General features: G+C 52.0%; 1 protein-coding gene across 44 annotated transcripts in view; it reads right to left on the reverse strand.

Annotated features, from left to right (window-relative positions):
• SCRIB (scribble planar cell polarity protein) overlaps positions 1-12,724 on the reverse strand; it is a 263,350-nt gene that overhangs the window by 17,862 nt on the left and 232,764 nt on the right. For 38 of the 44 annotated variants that reach the window (XM_075919866.2, XM_089776049.1, XM_089776052.1 and 35 more), the window contains 4 exons: positions 8,722-8,886; positions 7,918-8,057; positions 5,553-5,590; positions 4,622-4,696 (listed from right to left, as the gene is read on the reverse strand). In XM_075919866.2, coding sequence (XP_075775981.2) covers positions 4,622-4,696; positions 5,553-5,590; positions 7,918-8,057; positions 8,722-8,886 — 418 coding nt within the window. The remainder of the gene's footprint in view (positions 1-4,621; positions 4,697-5,552; positions 5,591-7,917; positions 8,058-8,721; positions 8,887-12,724) is intronic. The other 6 variants (XM_089776051.1, XM_089776062.1, XM_089776061.1 and 3 more) reach the window with 3 other exon arrangements.

The following is a 12,724-nucleotide window of genomic DNA, read 5'->3' on the forward strand; positions in this document are numbered from 1 at the left end:
GGGAGCAGCATAGCATTTCCACAAGAAGCACTGATTTCAGACAGTAGGAAGTCAGTGTTCTTGCGGAAATTCAAGTGGCCAGTATAGACAGCTGGCAAGTTTTTCCGCAAAAACTTGCCAGTCTAGACGCAGCCATCAGGTTAGACAAACACATCAGGGATGTGGGTAGCAACCTGGGGAGCAGTGATCATGAGATGGTCGAGTTCAGGAACCTGACCAAAACAAGAAAGGAGAGCAGCAAAATACACACCCTGGACTTCAGAAAAGCAGACTGAGACTCCCTCAGAGAACTGATGGGCAGGATCCCCTGGTACGCTAACATGAAGGTGAAAGGCGTCCAGGAGCGCTGGCTGTATTTTAAACTGAAGTCATGGGAACACACAATCTTGATGCACAGTAAGAAAAGCAAATATGGCAGGTGACCAGGGTGCCTTACCAAGGAAATCCTTGGCAAGCTTAAACACAAAAAGGAAGTTTATAAGATGTGGAAACTTGGACAGATGACTAGAGAGGAATATAAATCTATTGCTCGAGAATTCAGGGGAGCAATCAGGAAGGTGAAAGCGCAATTTGGAATTGCAGCTAGGAAGGGATGTGAAGGGTAACAAGAAAGGTTTCTACAGGCATGTTAGCAACAAGAGGGTGATCAAGGAAGGGTGTGGGGCCCTTACTGGATGAGGGAGGTAACCCAGTGACAGATGATGTGGGAAAAGCTGAAGTACTCAATGATTTTTTTTGCCTCTGCCTTCACAGACAAGGTCAGCTCCCAAATTACTACATTAGGCAACAGAGTATGTGAAGGAGAAGGACAGCCCTTGCTTGGTAAAGAACAGGTTAGGAACTATTTAGAAAAGCTAAACATACACAAATCCATGGGTCCAGACTCAATGATCCGAGGGAGCTGAGGGAGTTGGCAAATGTCACTGCACAGCCTTAGGTCATTATCTTTGAAAATTCGTGGAGATCAGTAGAGGTCCTGGATAACTGGAAAAAGGCAAATGTAGCGCCCATCTTTAAAAAAGGGAAGGAGGACGCTCCAGGAAACAATAGACTGGTCAGCCGTACCTCAGTCCCCGGAAAAATCATGGAGGGGAATCCTCGAGGAATCCATTTTGAGGCACTTGGAAGAGGGGAACGAGATCAGGAATAGTCCACATGGATTCACGAAGGGCAAGTCGTGCCTGACCAATCTGATTAGCTTCTACGATGAGGTACCTGACTCTGGGAAAGTCAGTGGATGTGATATACCTTGACTTTAGCAAAGCTTTTGATACTGTCTCCCACAATATTCTTGCCAGCAAGTTAAGGAAATATGGATTGGATAAATGGACTGTAAGATGGCTAGAAAGCTGGCTACACTGTCGGACTCAACGGCTAGTGATCAACGATGTCTGGCTGGCGGTCGGTTTCAAGCAGAGTGCCCCAAGGGTCTGTTCTAGGGCCAGTTTTGTTCAACATCTTTATTAATGACCTGGAGGAGGGGATGGATTGCACCCTCAGCAAGTTTGCGGATGACACTGAGCTCGGGGGGATGGTATATACGTTGGAGGGTAAGAATAGGATCCAGAGTGACCTAGACAAATTGGAGGACTGGGCCAAAAAAATCTGATGAGGTTCAACAAGGACAAGTGCAGAGTCCTGCACTTGGGATGGAAGAATCCCAAGCATTGTTACAGGCTGAGGACCGACTGGCTAAGTAGCAGTTCTGCAGAAAAGGACCTGGGGATTATAGTGGATGAGAAGCTGGATATGAGTCAACAGTGTGCCCTTGTAGCCAAGAAGGCTAATGGCATGTTAGGGTGCATTAGGAGGAGCATTGCCAGCAAATCTAGAGAAGTTATCATTCTCCTTTATTCAACACTGGGGAGGCCACATCTGCATCCAGTTCTGGATCCCACGCTATAGACAGGATGTGGATGCATTGGAGAGGTCCAGCGGAGGGCAAAGTGGCTAGGGGGCAGGAGTACACGACTTATGAGGAGAGGCTGAGGGAATTTGGGCTTTTTTAGGCTGAAGAAGAGAGGAGTGAGAGGGGATTGATAGCAGCCTTCAACTTCCTGAAGGGAGGTTCCAAAGAGGATGGAGCGAGACTGTTCTCAGTAGTGACGACTGGCAGAATGAGGAACAATGGCCTCAAGTTACAGTGGGGAGGTCTAGTTTGGATATTAGGAAAAACTGTTTCCCTAGGAGGGTGGGGAAGCACTGGGATGGGTTACCTAGGAGGGGGTAGAATCTCCACCTGAGAGTTGGGGTTGGTCCTGCTTTGGGCAGGGGGCTGGCCTTGATGACCTGCTGAGGTCTCTGCCAGCCCTAGGATTCTCTAACTATGATTCAGATAGTGCTTAGTCCTGCCTTGAGGGCAGGGGCTGGGCTGGCTGACCTTTCCAGTCCTACAATTCTAGGACTAGTTCAGTATGTTTCAGCAGTGATTTCCCAACACAAGCACTTAAGTCTCTGTCCCTCGCTCTGCACCTGGCACAGGAGACTGAAAATGACATTTAGAGACTAATCACCTCACAGGCCAAAATTGTAACTAAGGATAACCTGGGTAACAGTACAACCGAACCCCTGAGCTCTGCGAATGTCAGTCTAGCCTTGGGGATGAACGGATGAGACTCCTAGACCTGAGATATTTGCCTCCTGATAGCATATTAAATATGACTGTAAGAAAGGAGTGCTGGACAATTGCTCTGAATTTCCTGGCTCCCACCCCATCAGGTAACAAGTACAATACACCTAGGAGATGCTGTTAAAGCTTCCTGTGAATTAACCCTAATGTCAGTCAAACAGCGATGCCTGGCCAACAGCCTGTTCATGACACACCCAGACAGATACTCAGGGCAAAAGTTATGGGAATGCCCCAACACAGCATAGCTGAGAGGGCTATTCTCGGCTCTCACCATGTTTGCTGTCCCTGCCTGGTGTGTGTTCCTTCTGTGAGCAGACTTCTGGAGGGCCTCAGAAAGCCAAGCTCTAGTGTCCCCTTCGGGTTTGTGGAGACATTGTCTGCTCCTATCATTGTAACAACCCTCAGGCATTGTGAGGTGTGATCTTGGTGCTACTGGTACAGCTGGTTCCTTGGCAGGTTGTTTGCCACATTTTAGTTTGAAATTAATATTCCTCCTACTTGCAATGGAATTCTTGTGCTAGTATTTCTTCTTTTCCCTGGTGCTAAGCACTAGAACATAAGGACAGCCATACTGGGTCAGGCCAAAGGTCCATCTAGCCCAGTAGCCTGTCTGCCGACAGTGGCCAGCACCAGGTGCCCCAGAGAGTGATTTGTCTCCTGTTATCTTTCTCCAGCCTCTGACAAACAGAGGCCAGGGACACCATTTCTATCCCCTGGCTAATAGCCTTTTATGGACCTAACCTCCATGAAATTATCTAGCTTCTCTTTAAACTCTCTTATAGTTCTAGCTTTCACAGCCTCCTCTGGCAAGGAGTTCCACAGGTTGACTACGCGCTGTGTGAAGAAGAACTTTCTTTTATTAGTTTTAAACCTGTAGTTCAAACAGGTTTAAACTGTTCCCAAACATTAGTTCCCTGGTGCTTGGCTCTTTGTTAATTATGTCAAGGTCACCAGTCTCTCACTGAAGCCGTTTGTCACAAGGTTTTTGGCTGGAAGTCCCCATTTGGGAACCCTAAAAGCACTGTGAGATGTGCAGCGATACCCACCAATTTGTGATTTGGATTGAGTTTTCCACTCTCATTTGACGGCTTGTAATAAAGACCCGAACTGAAGGATCAGCAAATTGCTAAAATGAGGAACTCAGGAGTTCTCTGACAGCACAGATGTCACTACTCATGCCACACCATGGCATCCTGCACAGAAAGAGCTCTGCGGACTAGTGCCGTCTCAATAGTTCTCTTTCTGGGTTCCTTGTCAGGTGCTTGTTGGTACCAGATGTCTCATTAGCAGCAGCTGCCTCAGCTAACCAGTCTGGGGAGCAGAAAGGTAACTGGGAGTTCTGCTTGACAAATGCTCTGGTTTTCAATGGAAGCTGCAGCTGAAACACCTGCAAGTTGTGTACAGTGCGCTGCACCTGAACAGCCAGCAGCTCGTGAGGCTTTTCCTGTACTAGGCAGAGGCACATCACATTCCTAGTCAGCTGGAGAATAAACTCCTGGGAAGCTCTGGCATCATTCATCACAACGGTCCTTTGGGAACGATTCTGACTTAGAGGGAGCTCTCCAAGGACACTATTGTGCTATTCACTACAGCTCAGTGTCCTGGAGATACCCAACGTTCACAAGCACGTCAGCACGTCACGATTCCATTTCATCCCAGGGCAGCCAAGGAGACTCATCAGTGTCTCGGCTCCACCACAGAATGAAGTGCAGAGGCCCTTTGATAGGAGCAATGAATGAATGCCCTGATCGCTAAGTGTCCTAGGAGGGGGGATTGGCTCCAGGCTGGGGAGCCTGTCACACTTTCTAGGACACGATTCTGGCATGTTCCAAAGACATTTCACCCATGATGCCCAGCCCCACCCTTAGAGACCTAGTAGGCCTCTAAGTCACATAAGAGAGCTTCGGAGATGGCGTGCCAATCAGAGTCAGACCCAGATTGCTTAGCTGGCAATTGGGTGAAGACCCCAGGAATTCGGCATGCAGCTTATACCTGGATTTCATAAACAGGTTTGGAAGAAGGAATAGCAGCAAATTCCCGGTAGTCAAACTTCTTTTCAGACATGGACTGGAAGGGACAGCAAACCAGAAGAGAGAGAGACAGAGAGAGAGAGAGAGAGAGAAAGGCATCAGCAGCAAGCAGAGGGCTGCAGCACACTATGGAAAGGCGGCTCAGGAGACAAGGGCAGAAGAATTAGCTTTGAACCAAGTGATGGGGATACCTCCCACCCATCTGTGAAAGGTGGCACTAGCTCACATGAACAACTGTCGATTGCAACAAGTCATCTCTGGGATAGTAGTCCATCGTGCTCTGAGGCTCAGGACAGCGAAGGGCACTAAAATCCAGGGCATATACTGTGTGGACCACTGGACGGGGCAATGGAACTGGGGAAAATCCAGGTTCCACTGAAATCAGTGGCAAACTCCCATGGATTTCACTGGGGCCAAGATTTTAAACCTCCATCTATTCCTGGTTCTGCTGTGTGACTCTGGGCAAGTTTCTTCTCTTCCGTGTGCCTCAGTTCCCCTTCCCCCCACCACAGTGAGCTCTGTCTTTCACTGTGTGTGAACAGTACCCAACCCTGCTCTCAGCTGGTCACTGCAATGCACCAAACAACCGCAGCAGCCAGGGAGCAGAGGCCTGGCGAGGTGTCTAAGGCGTGCAAGAAGCAAAGGGCATGGAAATAAATGTGTGGGGAAGGGGCAGGTTCCCAGAAACGTGAAACGGGACCCTAGGGAAATGACACCCAGTCTCTTCGCAACAGGCGCAGGGCCAGCCGGCTCACGCTCGCAGCCTGTGCCACGGTCGGGGCTGAGTCTGAGAGTGGGGAATCCCACACCCAGCCATATGGGTCCTTCTCCCTCCTGGCTTGTGAGGAGGTGTCCCAGGATTAGAGACAAGACAGAATGGCAGCGACTCCTACCAGCCTCCCTGGTGAAGTGACATTCCTGGGGCTGCAGTCTGCAAAAGAAGAGGCAGAAGCACCGGTTAGTGAGGGACACCTGAAGCACCCTCCCCCCTTTGGCAGCATGGCTATAGAGGGACATGCCGAGACAAGCGCTCTCCTCCAGCACAGGGTGATTTCGCTTTCCTCGTGACATGTGCTTGGGTTCCAGAACAAAGGGGCGGGGCTCTGTCAGTGACGCCCCGGTCGGAAAGACTCCAGCCAGCCCTGGATGTGCTTCCGCAGGCTAGAGGAAGAGGGGGCTTGGCTTTCAGTAGGCCTGTGTCTAAGACCACTGTGTCCTACTATAGTGAACTAGCCACACTCAGCCAGCCAACTAGCCATGCTCAATCAACCAAGCAGCCACATGTGACGTGGCTAGCATGTTGGATACCGCAGCTCTAAGGGTACGTCTACACTACAGCGCTAATTCAAACTAAGCTAGTTAATTCGAACTAAGCTAATTCGAACTAACGGATCCAGACTAAAAAGCTAGTTCGAATTAGCGTTTTGCTAATTCGAACTAGCATGTCCACATTAAGTGGACCCTGAAGCGGGGTTAAGGATGGCCGGAAGCAGTGCCGGCAGGGCATCAGATGAGGACTTAGAGCGTGGAGCTGCTGCCTCAGGCTAGCCGAGGGCTGTGATTAAAGGGACCCGATCCCCACCCCGGACAGACAGTTCTTAGGGGTGCCCCGCTTGCAAAGCAGTTCTGGCTTGGATTGCCCGGAGTACCCACACTGGGCACATCACACCACTCAGCCATCAGACCGGCTGCACTTGCCGCAGGCTGCCATCTGGGGAGAGGGGGCAATTGGGGGGGCTGCAGGAGAGGTTCCACCCCCAGAAGCCCGCAGAGCCAGCCCAGTCCTCCCCATCGGGGGCTCGTACCCCATTCCTCCCTCACCTCCTTCCACTTACCCTTCCCTAGCCCCCCTTCCTGATGTACAAAATAAAGAAAACGTGTGGTCAAAAACAGAATCTCTCTTTATTGAACAAAACTCGGGGAGACTGGGAAAAGGAGGTGGGAGAGGGGAAGAGAGAGGGTGGGAGAGGGGAGGGCAACTACAATGATCAGAGGTTTGGAACAGGTCCCATATGAAGAGAGGCTAAAGAGACTGGGACTGTTCAGTTTAGAAAAGAGGAGACTGAGGGGGGATAGGATAGAGGTCTATAAAAGCATAAGTGGGGTGGAGGGGTGCATCAAGAAAAGTTCTTCATTAGTTCCCATAATAGAAGGACTAGAGGACACCAAAGGAAAGGAATGGGTAGCAGGCTTCAAACTAGTAACAGAAAGTTGTTGTTCACAAAGCAAAGAGTCAACCTGCGGAACTCCTTGCTGCAGGAGGCTGTGAAGGCTAGAATTAGAACAGAGTTTAAAGAGAAGTGAGATAAAGTGATGGAGGTTGGGTCCATGGAGTAGTATTAGCCAGGGGGTAGGAGTGGTGTCCCTGCCCAAAGTTTGTGGAAGGCTGGAGAGGGATGGCACGAGACAAATGGCTTGGTCACTGTCTTCGGTCCATCCCCTCCAGGGTCCCTAGGGTTGGCCGCTGTCGGCAGACAGGCTACTGGGCTAGACGGACCTTTGATCTGACCCAGTACAGCCATTGTAAGCTCAGGGCTCAGGGTCGGGGGTCTCAGTGGACCCCCTTGATTTTCATGCACACCTGCTCCTGGGTGGCCAGGTTGGCAGCTCTCCTGCCCTAGACGGCCACTTTCCTGTGCCTAGTGCGGAGGTCGTGGACGAGGTCCACGATGTCCGCTCTAGACCAGGCGAGTGCCCGCCTCTTGCGGTCCCGGGCAAGCTCCCGGGAGCCGCCAGCCTGGTCCCGGGAAGAGCGGGAGGGCTGGGTGGTATCGGGTGGCTGGCTCGAGCCGTGCCAGGTGCAGGGTCTGCTAGCCGGGTGCTGGCAGGCTTGCACCTGGCACGGGCAACGTAGCCAGCCCGTGCCCCTTTAAGGGGTCTGGGGCCGGGAGTGGGGCATACGAGTTTCCCTGGTGTTGGCCAGAGTGGCCACCAGGGAAAGCTGGGGAGGGCTAGCCTCCCACTAGTTCGAATTAAGGGGCTACACACCCCTTAATTCGAACTAGTAAGTTCGAACTAGGCTTAGTCCTCGTAGAATGAAATTTACCTAGTTCGAACTAAGCGCTCCGTTAGTTCGAAATAAGTTCGAACTAGCGGAGCGCTAGCATAGCGCCTATCAAAGTGAATTCGAACTAACGTCCATTAGTTGGAATTAACTTTGTAGTGTAGACATACCCTAAGACCTAGGGCAGAGTCCTGGCTAGCTCTAGCCCCAGGGAGGTGGTGGACCTCACGCCCAGGACCCCATGGCGTACGTACCTTCTGGCAGCGTTGGGGAGGGAGTGGGAGCAGGTGAAGGAGATTCAGCCAGCTGTTCCAGAGTGCTGCGCTTCTTCCCCTCCTTGGACTTGGCAATCACCATCTGGGCTTTGAGGGCATCCTGCTCCAGAGACTTCATCCTGCCTCAGAGAGGGGAGAACGTAGACATCAGCATCACTGAAGAGCATGCAGGTAATGCCTTCCTCTGGGCCCAGCCTCCAGCCCACGGCTCTAGGGCTGAAGGCTGGAGGGTGGGGATAGAGCTCTGTCAATCTGGCAAGGGGGAGGATCTCTGCAGCCGACAGAGCACGTCAGTGTAGGAGAGAATTCAGAAACCATCTGACTTTGCTATGATCAGCCATTAGCCCCTCCTGATGTGTGAATCTGGGACAGACACAGCCAAGCGCTGCCCACCCAAGCGAGCTGCTGCAGGGTTTCCCACAGGTGCCGTGGGCTATACTGGAGAGAGAGCCAGATGTGATAAACTACAAGGGCATGAGGGTTATTTCAGGCAGGCTGATCTCCCTCCATACTCCACCAACACTACTGCATCCTGCCCCTCTTTCGGCATTTGTGAACTTCAGAACCGACTGGGGGGGGGGGGGGGCGGCTCTGCACTCAGCAGCAGAGGCTCCCCAAACTGGGTTAGGTAACTGCCACCTGCTAGCAGACCCAGGGAGCAGTGGGCCACTGCATCAGGAGTGGGGTGCTTCTCCCCATTCCTAGAGCAGCAGCAGAGATGGCTGCAGAAATACAGCTAGGGATTGTGGAACATGCAACTGGAGAGGCAGGAGCTGTGCACACCTGGATTGACTTCCTGACCCAGGGGTCCTTGAGCCGTGACTCTGCACTGGGCTAGACACCTGAGCTGGCCTGGCCCCTGGTGCAGGTGCCCACTGTCGGGACTGGTAGAGCTTCCTGGCCAGCTCCTGCTCGTACTGTTTAATACTGTCTTCAAGAGTGGAGGATCTGAGGAGGAGCAGGCAGAGGAGGAGAAGACAGTGGTGATGAGCATCACAGCAGGCACTCGCAGAAAGAGAGAGAGAAACAGAGATTGGCATGTACCCCGGAGAGCCCAGGAGTGAGGGGCTGATGCAGGCACGGGCTATGAGCAGACCACGCCTGGCTCAGAGCCCAGCCAGCGCCAGCTGCTTCACAGAGGGGGGCAGGAATACCCTAGGGTGCAATGCAGGACTAACCTGCCGATGGAGATGGCCCTTCCCAGCCCTAATAGTGGGATTCTGCTCTCGGCTAGTATGGCTGGAGGGGGAGGGATTAGACATGCCAGAGAGGGGGAGGGACTGACCTGGTGTGTACCGAGGGGGAGCAGGTGCAGCAAACAGTGGATGCATGCTGGGGGGGGCTGTTTCCCTGTCAGAAAGGGGAAGGGGCTCAGGGTAGAAGACGAGTACTCATGGGAGGTCTGTGTTTGCCACATGCTGGATGAGGGTGTATCCAAAAGGACACAGGAACACTCTGGACAAAAGTGTGATCACAAGAGGGCAAGTGTGCACATCAGACTGCTGGAGAGGTTCACAAGGCATGTGTCATTCCCTTCTGGTCACACTTCTACCCCACTGCCATGTGCCTGTGAACTTTCACACACACCCTTCCTAGGCATGCATGCTGGTGTAATGGAGCGTGGTGTCCTGAGGGGATACATGGCAGTGGTTGTGGGGAGTTGGGCGTCCTAGAGTACATAAGTGGAGGAGTCCAGGGATGCTTGTGTCCCACCCAACAGGGCCTACGTTTGGGGGGGTCTCTTGACAGGGCACGGGGGAAGCCCAACAGGGTGTGTGAATGTGGTGGAGACATGACAGCAGACACCAGAAAACTGGGGAAAGGAAGCAGCAGACAAGATTAGACAGAACGTGAAACAATCTGCATCGTGCAATAGAAGTACAGCAAGACTGCAGGGCAGCCTAATCCTCCATCTACCAAGCAGCTCATGGAGTTGTACATAGCGTCCCCTGGGAGGGAGAAATGAGCACTGGCCCTGTTCACTAGTACGTTGCACCAAGGACTGAGCCAGCTCCAGAGGTTCTCCAGATGTGCAGCACTTGATGGTAGTAACACAGGAAGCTACAGAGCAGACTGAGCACCAGGGGCTGAGGCGGTGCCATGTCATCTCATTCGGACCAGGCAGCCCCTCAGTGTAGGGAGCCAAAATATGGTGACTGGCTGGCTCTTTGTCAGTGGCAGCACAGCCATGGAGCGGTAGCAAGCAAAAGGGGGTAAGCAGTGAGGTAGTCAAGTTTGCAGGTGATACAAAACTGTTTAGGATAGTCAAGACAGAAGCAGGCTGTGAGGGACTCCAAGAAGATCTCACCAAACTGAGTGATTGGGCAACAAAATGGCAAATGAAATTTAATGTGGGTAAGTGTAAAGTAATGCACATCGGGAAAAATAACCCCAACTATAGGTACAGAATGACGGGGGCTAATTTGGCTACGACAAATCAGGAAAGATCTTGGAGTTATCGTGGACAGTTCTCTGAAAACTTCCACACAGTGTGCAGCGGCGGTCAAAAAGGCAAATAGGATGCTAGGAATTATTAGGAAAGGGATAGAAAATAAGACCCAGAATATCTTACTGCCCCTGTATAAAACTATGGTACGCCCACATCTTGAATACTGTGTACAGCTGTGGTCTCCTCACCTCAAAAAAGATATTTTGGCCTTGGAAAGGGTTCAGAAAAGGGCAACTAAAATGATTAGGGGTTTGGAACGGGTCCCATATGAGGAGAGGCTAAAGAGACTGGGACTTTTCAGTTTAGAAAAGAGGAGACTGAGGGGGGATATGATAGAGGTCTATAAAATCATGAGTGGTGTGGAGAGGGCCGATAAAGAAAAGTTATTTATTAGTTCCCTAAATAGAAGAACTAGAGGACACCAAATGAAATTAATGGGGAGCAGGTTTAAAACTAATAAAAGAAAGTTCTTCTTCACGCAGCGTGTAGTCAACCTGTGGAACTCCTTGCCAGAGGAGGCTGTGAAGGCTAGGACTATAACAGAGTTTAAAGAGAAGCTAGATAATTTCATGGAGGTTAGGTCCATAAAAGGCTATTAGCCAGGGGATAAAATGGTGTCCTTGGCCTCTGTTTGTCAGAGGCTGAAGAGAGATGGCAGGAGACAAATTGCTTGATCACTGTCTTCGGTCCACCCTCTCTGGGGCACCTGGTGCTGGCCACTGTCGGCAGACAGGATACTGGGCTAGAAGGACCTTTGGTCTGACCCAGTACGGCCGTTCTTATGTTCTTATGTTCCATCTCCCGGGTCTCTAAAGCCAGCACAAGCAGGGCCTTTAATTGGCAGCAAAGCCCCCAGAATGCTGAGAGACTGAAATGCTACTCAACAGTGAGCCTGCGTGGGCGTTGGCTGAGTCAGGAGTCCCTTGCCCTTGGACAGAGCAGTGTCAGCATCTGTCATAGATTTTAAGTTCAGAATGGACCACTGGCATCTGACTCACATTTGCGCCCCACATCTCCTTCCAGCCACACACAAATCAATCTGACTTGGGTGCACGCAGGCTAGGGCCTCGCACCCTACTTGGGTAGATCACATACCAAGTCTCACAGGGTATGTCTACACGGACGTTAGTTCGAACTAACTTTCCTAGGCGCTACACTAGCGCTCCGTTAGTTCGAACTTAATTAGAACTAACGGAGCGCTTAGTTCGAACTAGGTAAACCTCATTTTACGAGGACTAACGCCTAGTTCGAACTAGCTAGTTCGAATTAAGGGCTGTGTAGCCCTTTAGTTCGAACTAGTGGGAGGCTAGCCCTCCCCAGGTTTCCCTGGTGGCCACTCTGGCCAACACCAGGGAAACTCTATGCCCCCCTCCCGGCCCCGGACCCCTTAAAGGGGCACGGGCTGGCTACGGTGCCCGTGCCTGGTGCAAGCCTACCAGCACCCAGCTAGCAGACCCTGCACCTGGCATGGCACAGAGCCACCCACCCGATGCTCCCCAGCCCACCCCCTCTTGCCGGGACCAGGCTGGCGGCTCCCGGGAGCTTGCCCGGGACCGCAAGAGGCGGGCACCTTCCTGGGCTAGTGCGGAGATCGTGGACCTCGTTCACGATCTCCGCACTAGGCACAGGAAAGTGGCCGGCTAGGTCAGGAGAGCTGCCAGCCTGGCCACCCAGGAGCAGGTGTGCATGAAAATCAAGGGGGTCCACTGAGACCCCCGACCCTGAGCTTACAATGGCCGTCCTGGGTCAGACCAAAGGTCCATCTAGCCCAGTAGCCTGTCTGCCGACAGCGGCCAACCCTAGGGACCCTGGAGGGGATGGACCGAAGACAGTGACCAAGCCATTTGTCTCGTGCCATCCCTCTCCAGCCTTCCACAAACTTTGGGCAGGGACACCACTCCTACCCCCTGGCTAATACCACTCCATGGACCCAACCTCCATGACTTGATCTCACTTCCCTTTAAACTCTGTTCTAGTTCTAGCCTTCACAGCCTCCTGCAGCAAGGAGTTCTGCAGGTTAACTATTTTCTTTGTGAAGAACAACTTTCTCTTACTAGTTTGAAGCCTGCTACCCATTCCTTTCCTTTGGTGTCCTCTAGTCCTTCTTTATGGGAACTCAGGAAGAACTTTTCTGAATGCACCCTCTCCACCCAACCCCTGCTTTTAGAGACCTCTATCCTGTCCCCCCCCGTCTCCTCTTTTCTAAGCTGAACAGTCCCAGTCTCTGTAGCCTTTCTTCATCTGGGACCTGTTCCCAACCCCTGATCATGTTAGTTTCCCTCCCTTCTCCCAGCCTTTCTCTTCCCCTCTCCCACCTCCTTTTCCCAGTCTCCCCCA

Source organism: Pelodiscus sinensis, chromosome 2 (genome assembly GCF_052426305.1).
Source record: "Pelodiscus sinensis isolate ZL-2025 chromosome 2, ASM5242630v1, whole genome shotgun sequence".
Classification (NCBI taxonomy): Eukaryota; Metazoa; Chordata; order Testudines; family Trionychidae; genus Pelodiscus; species Pelodiscus sinensis.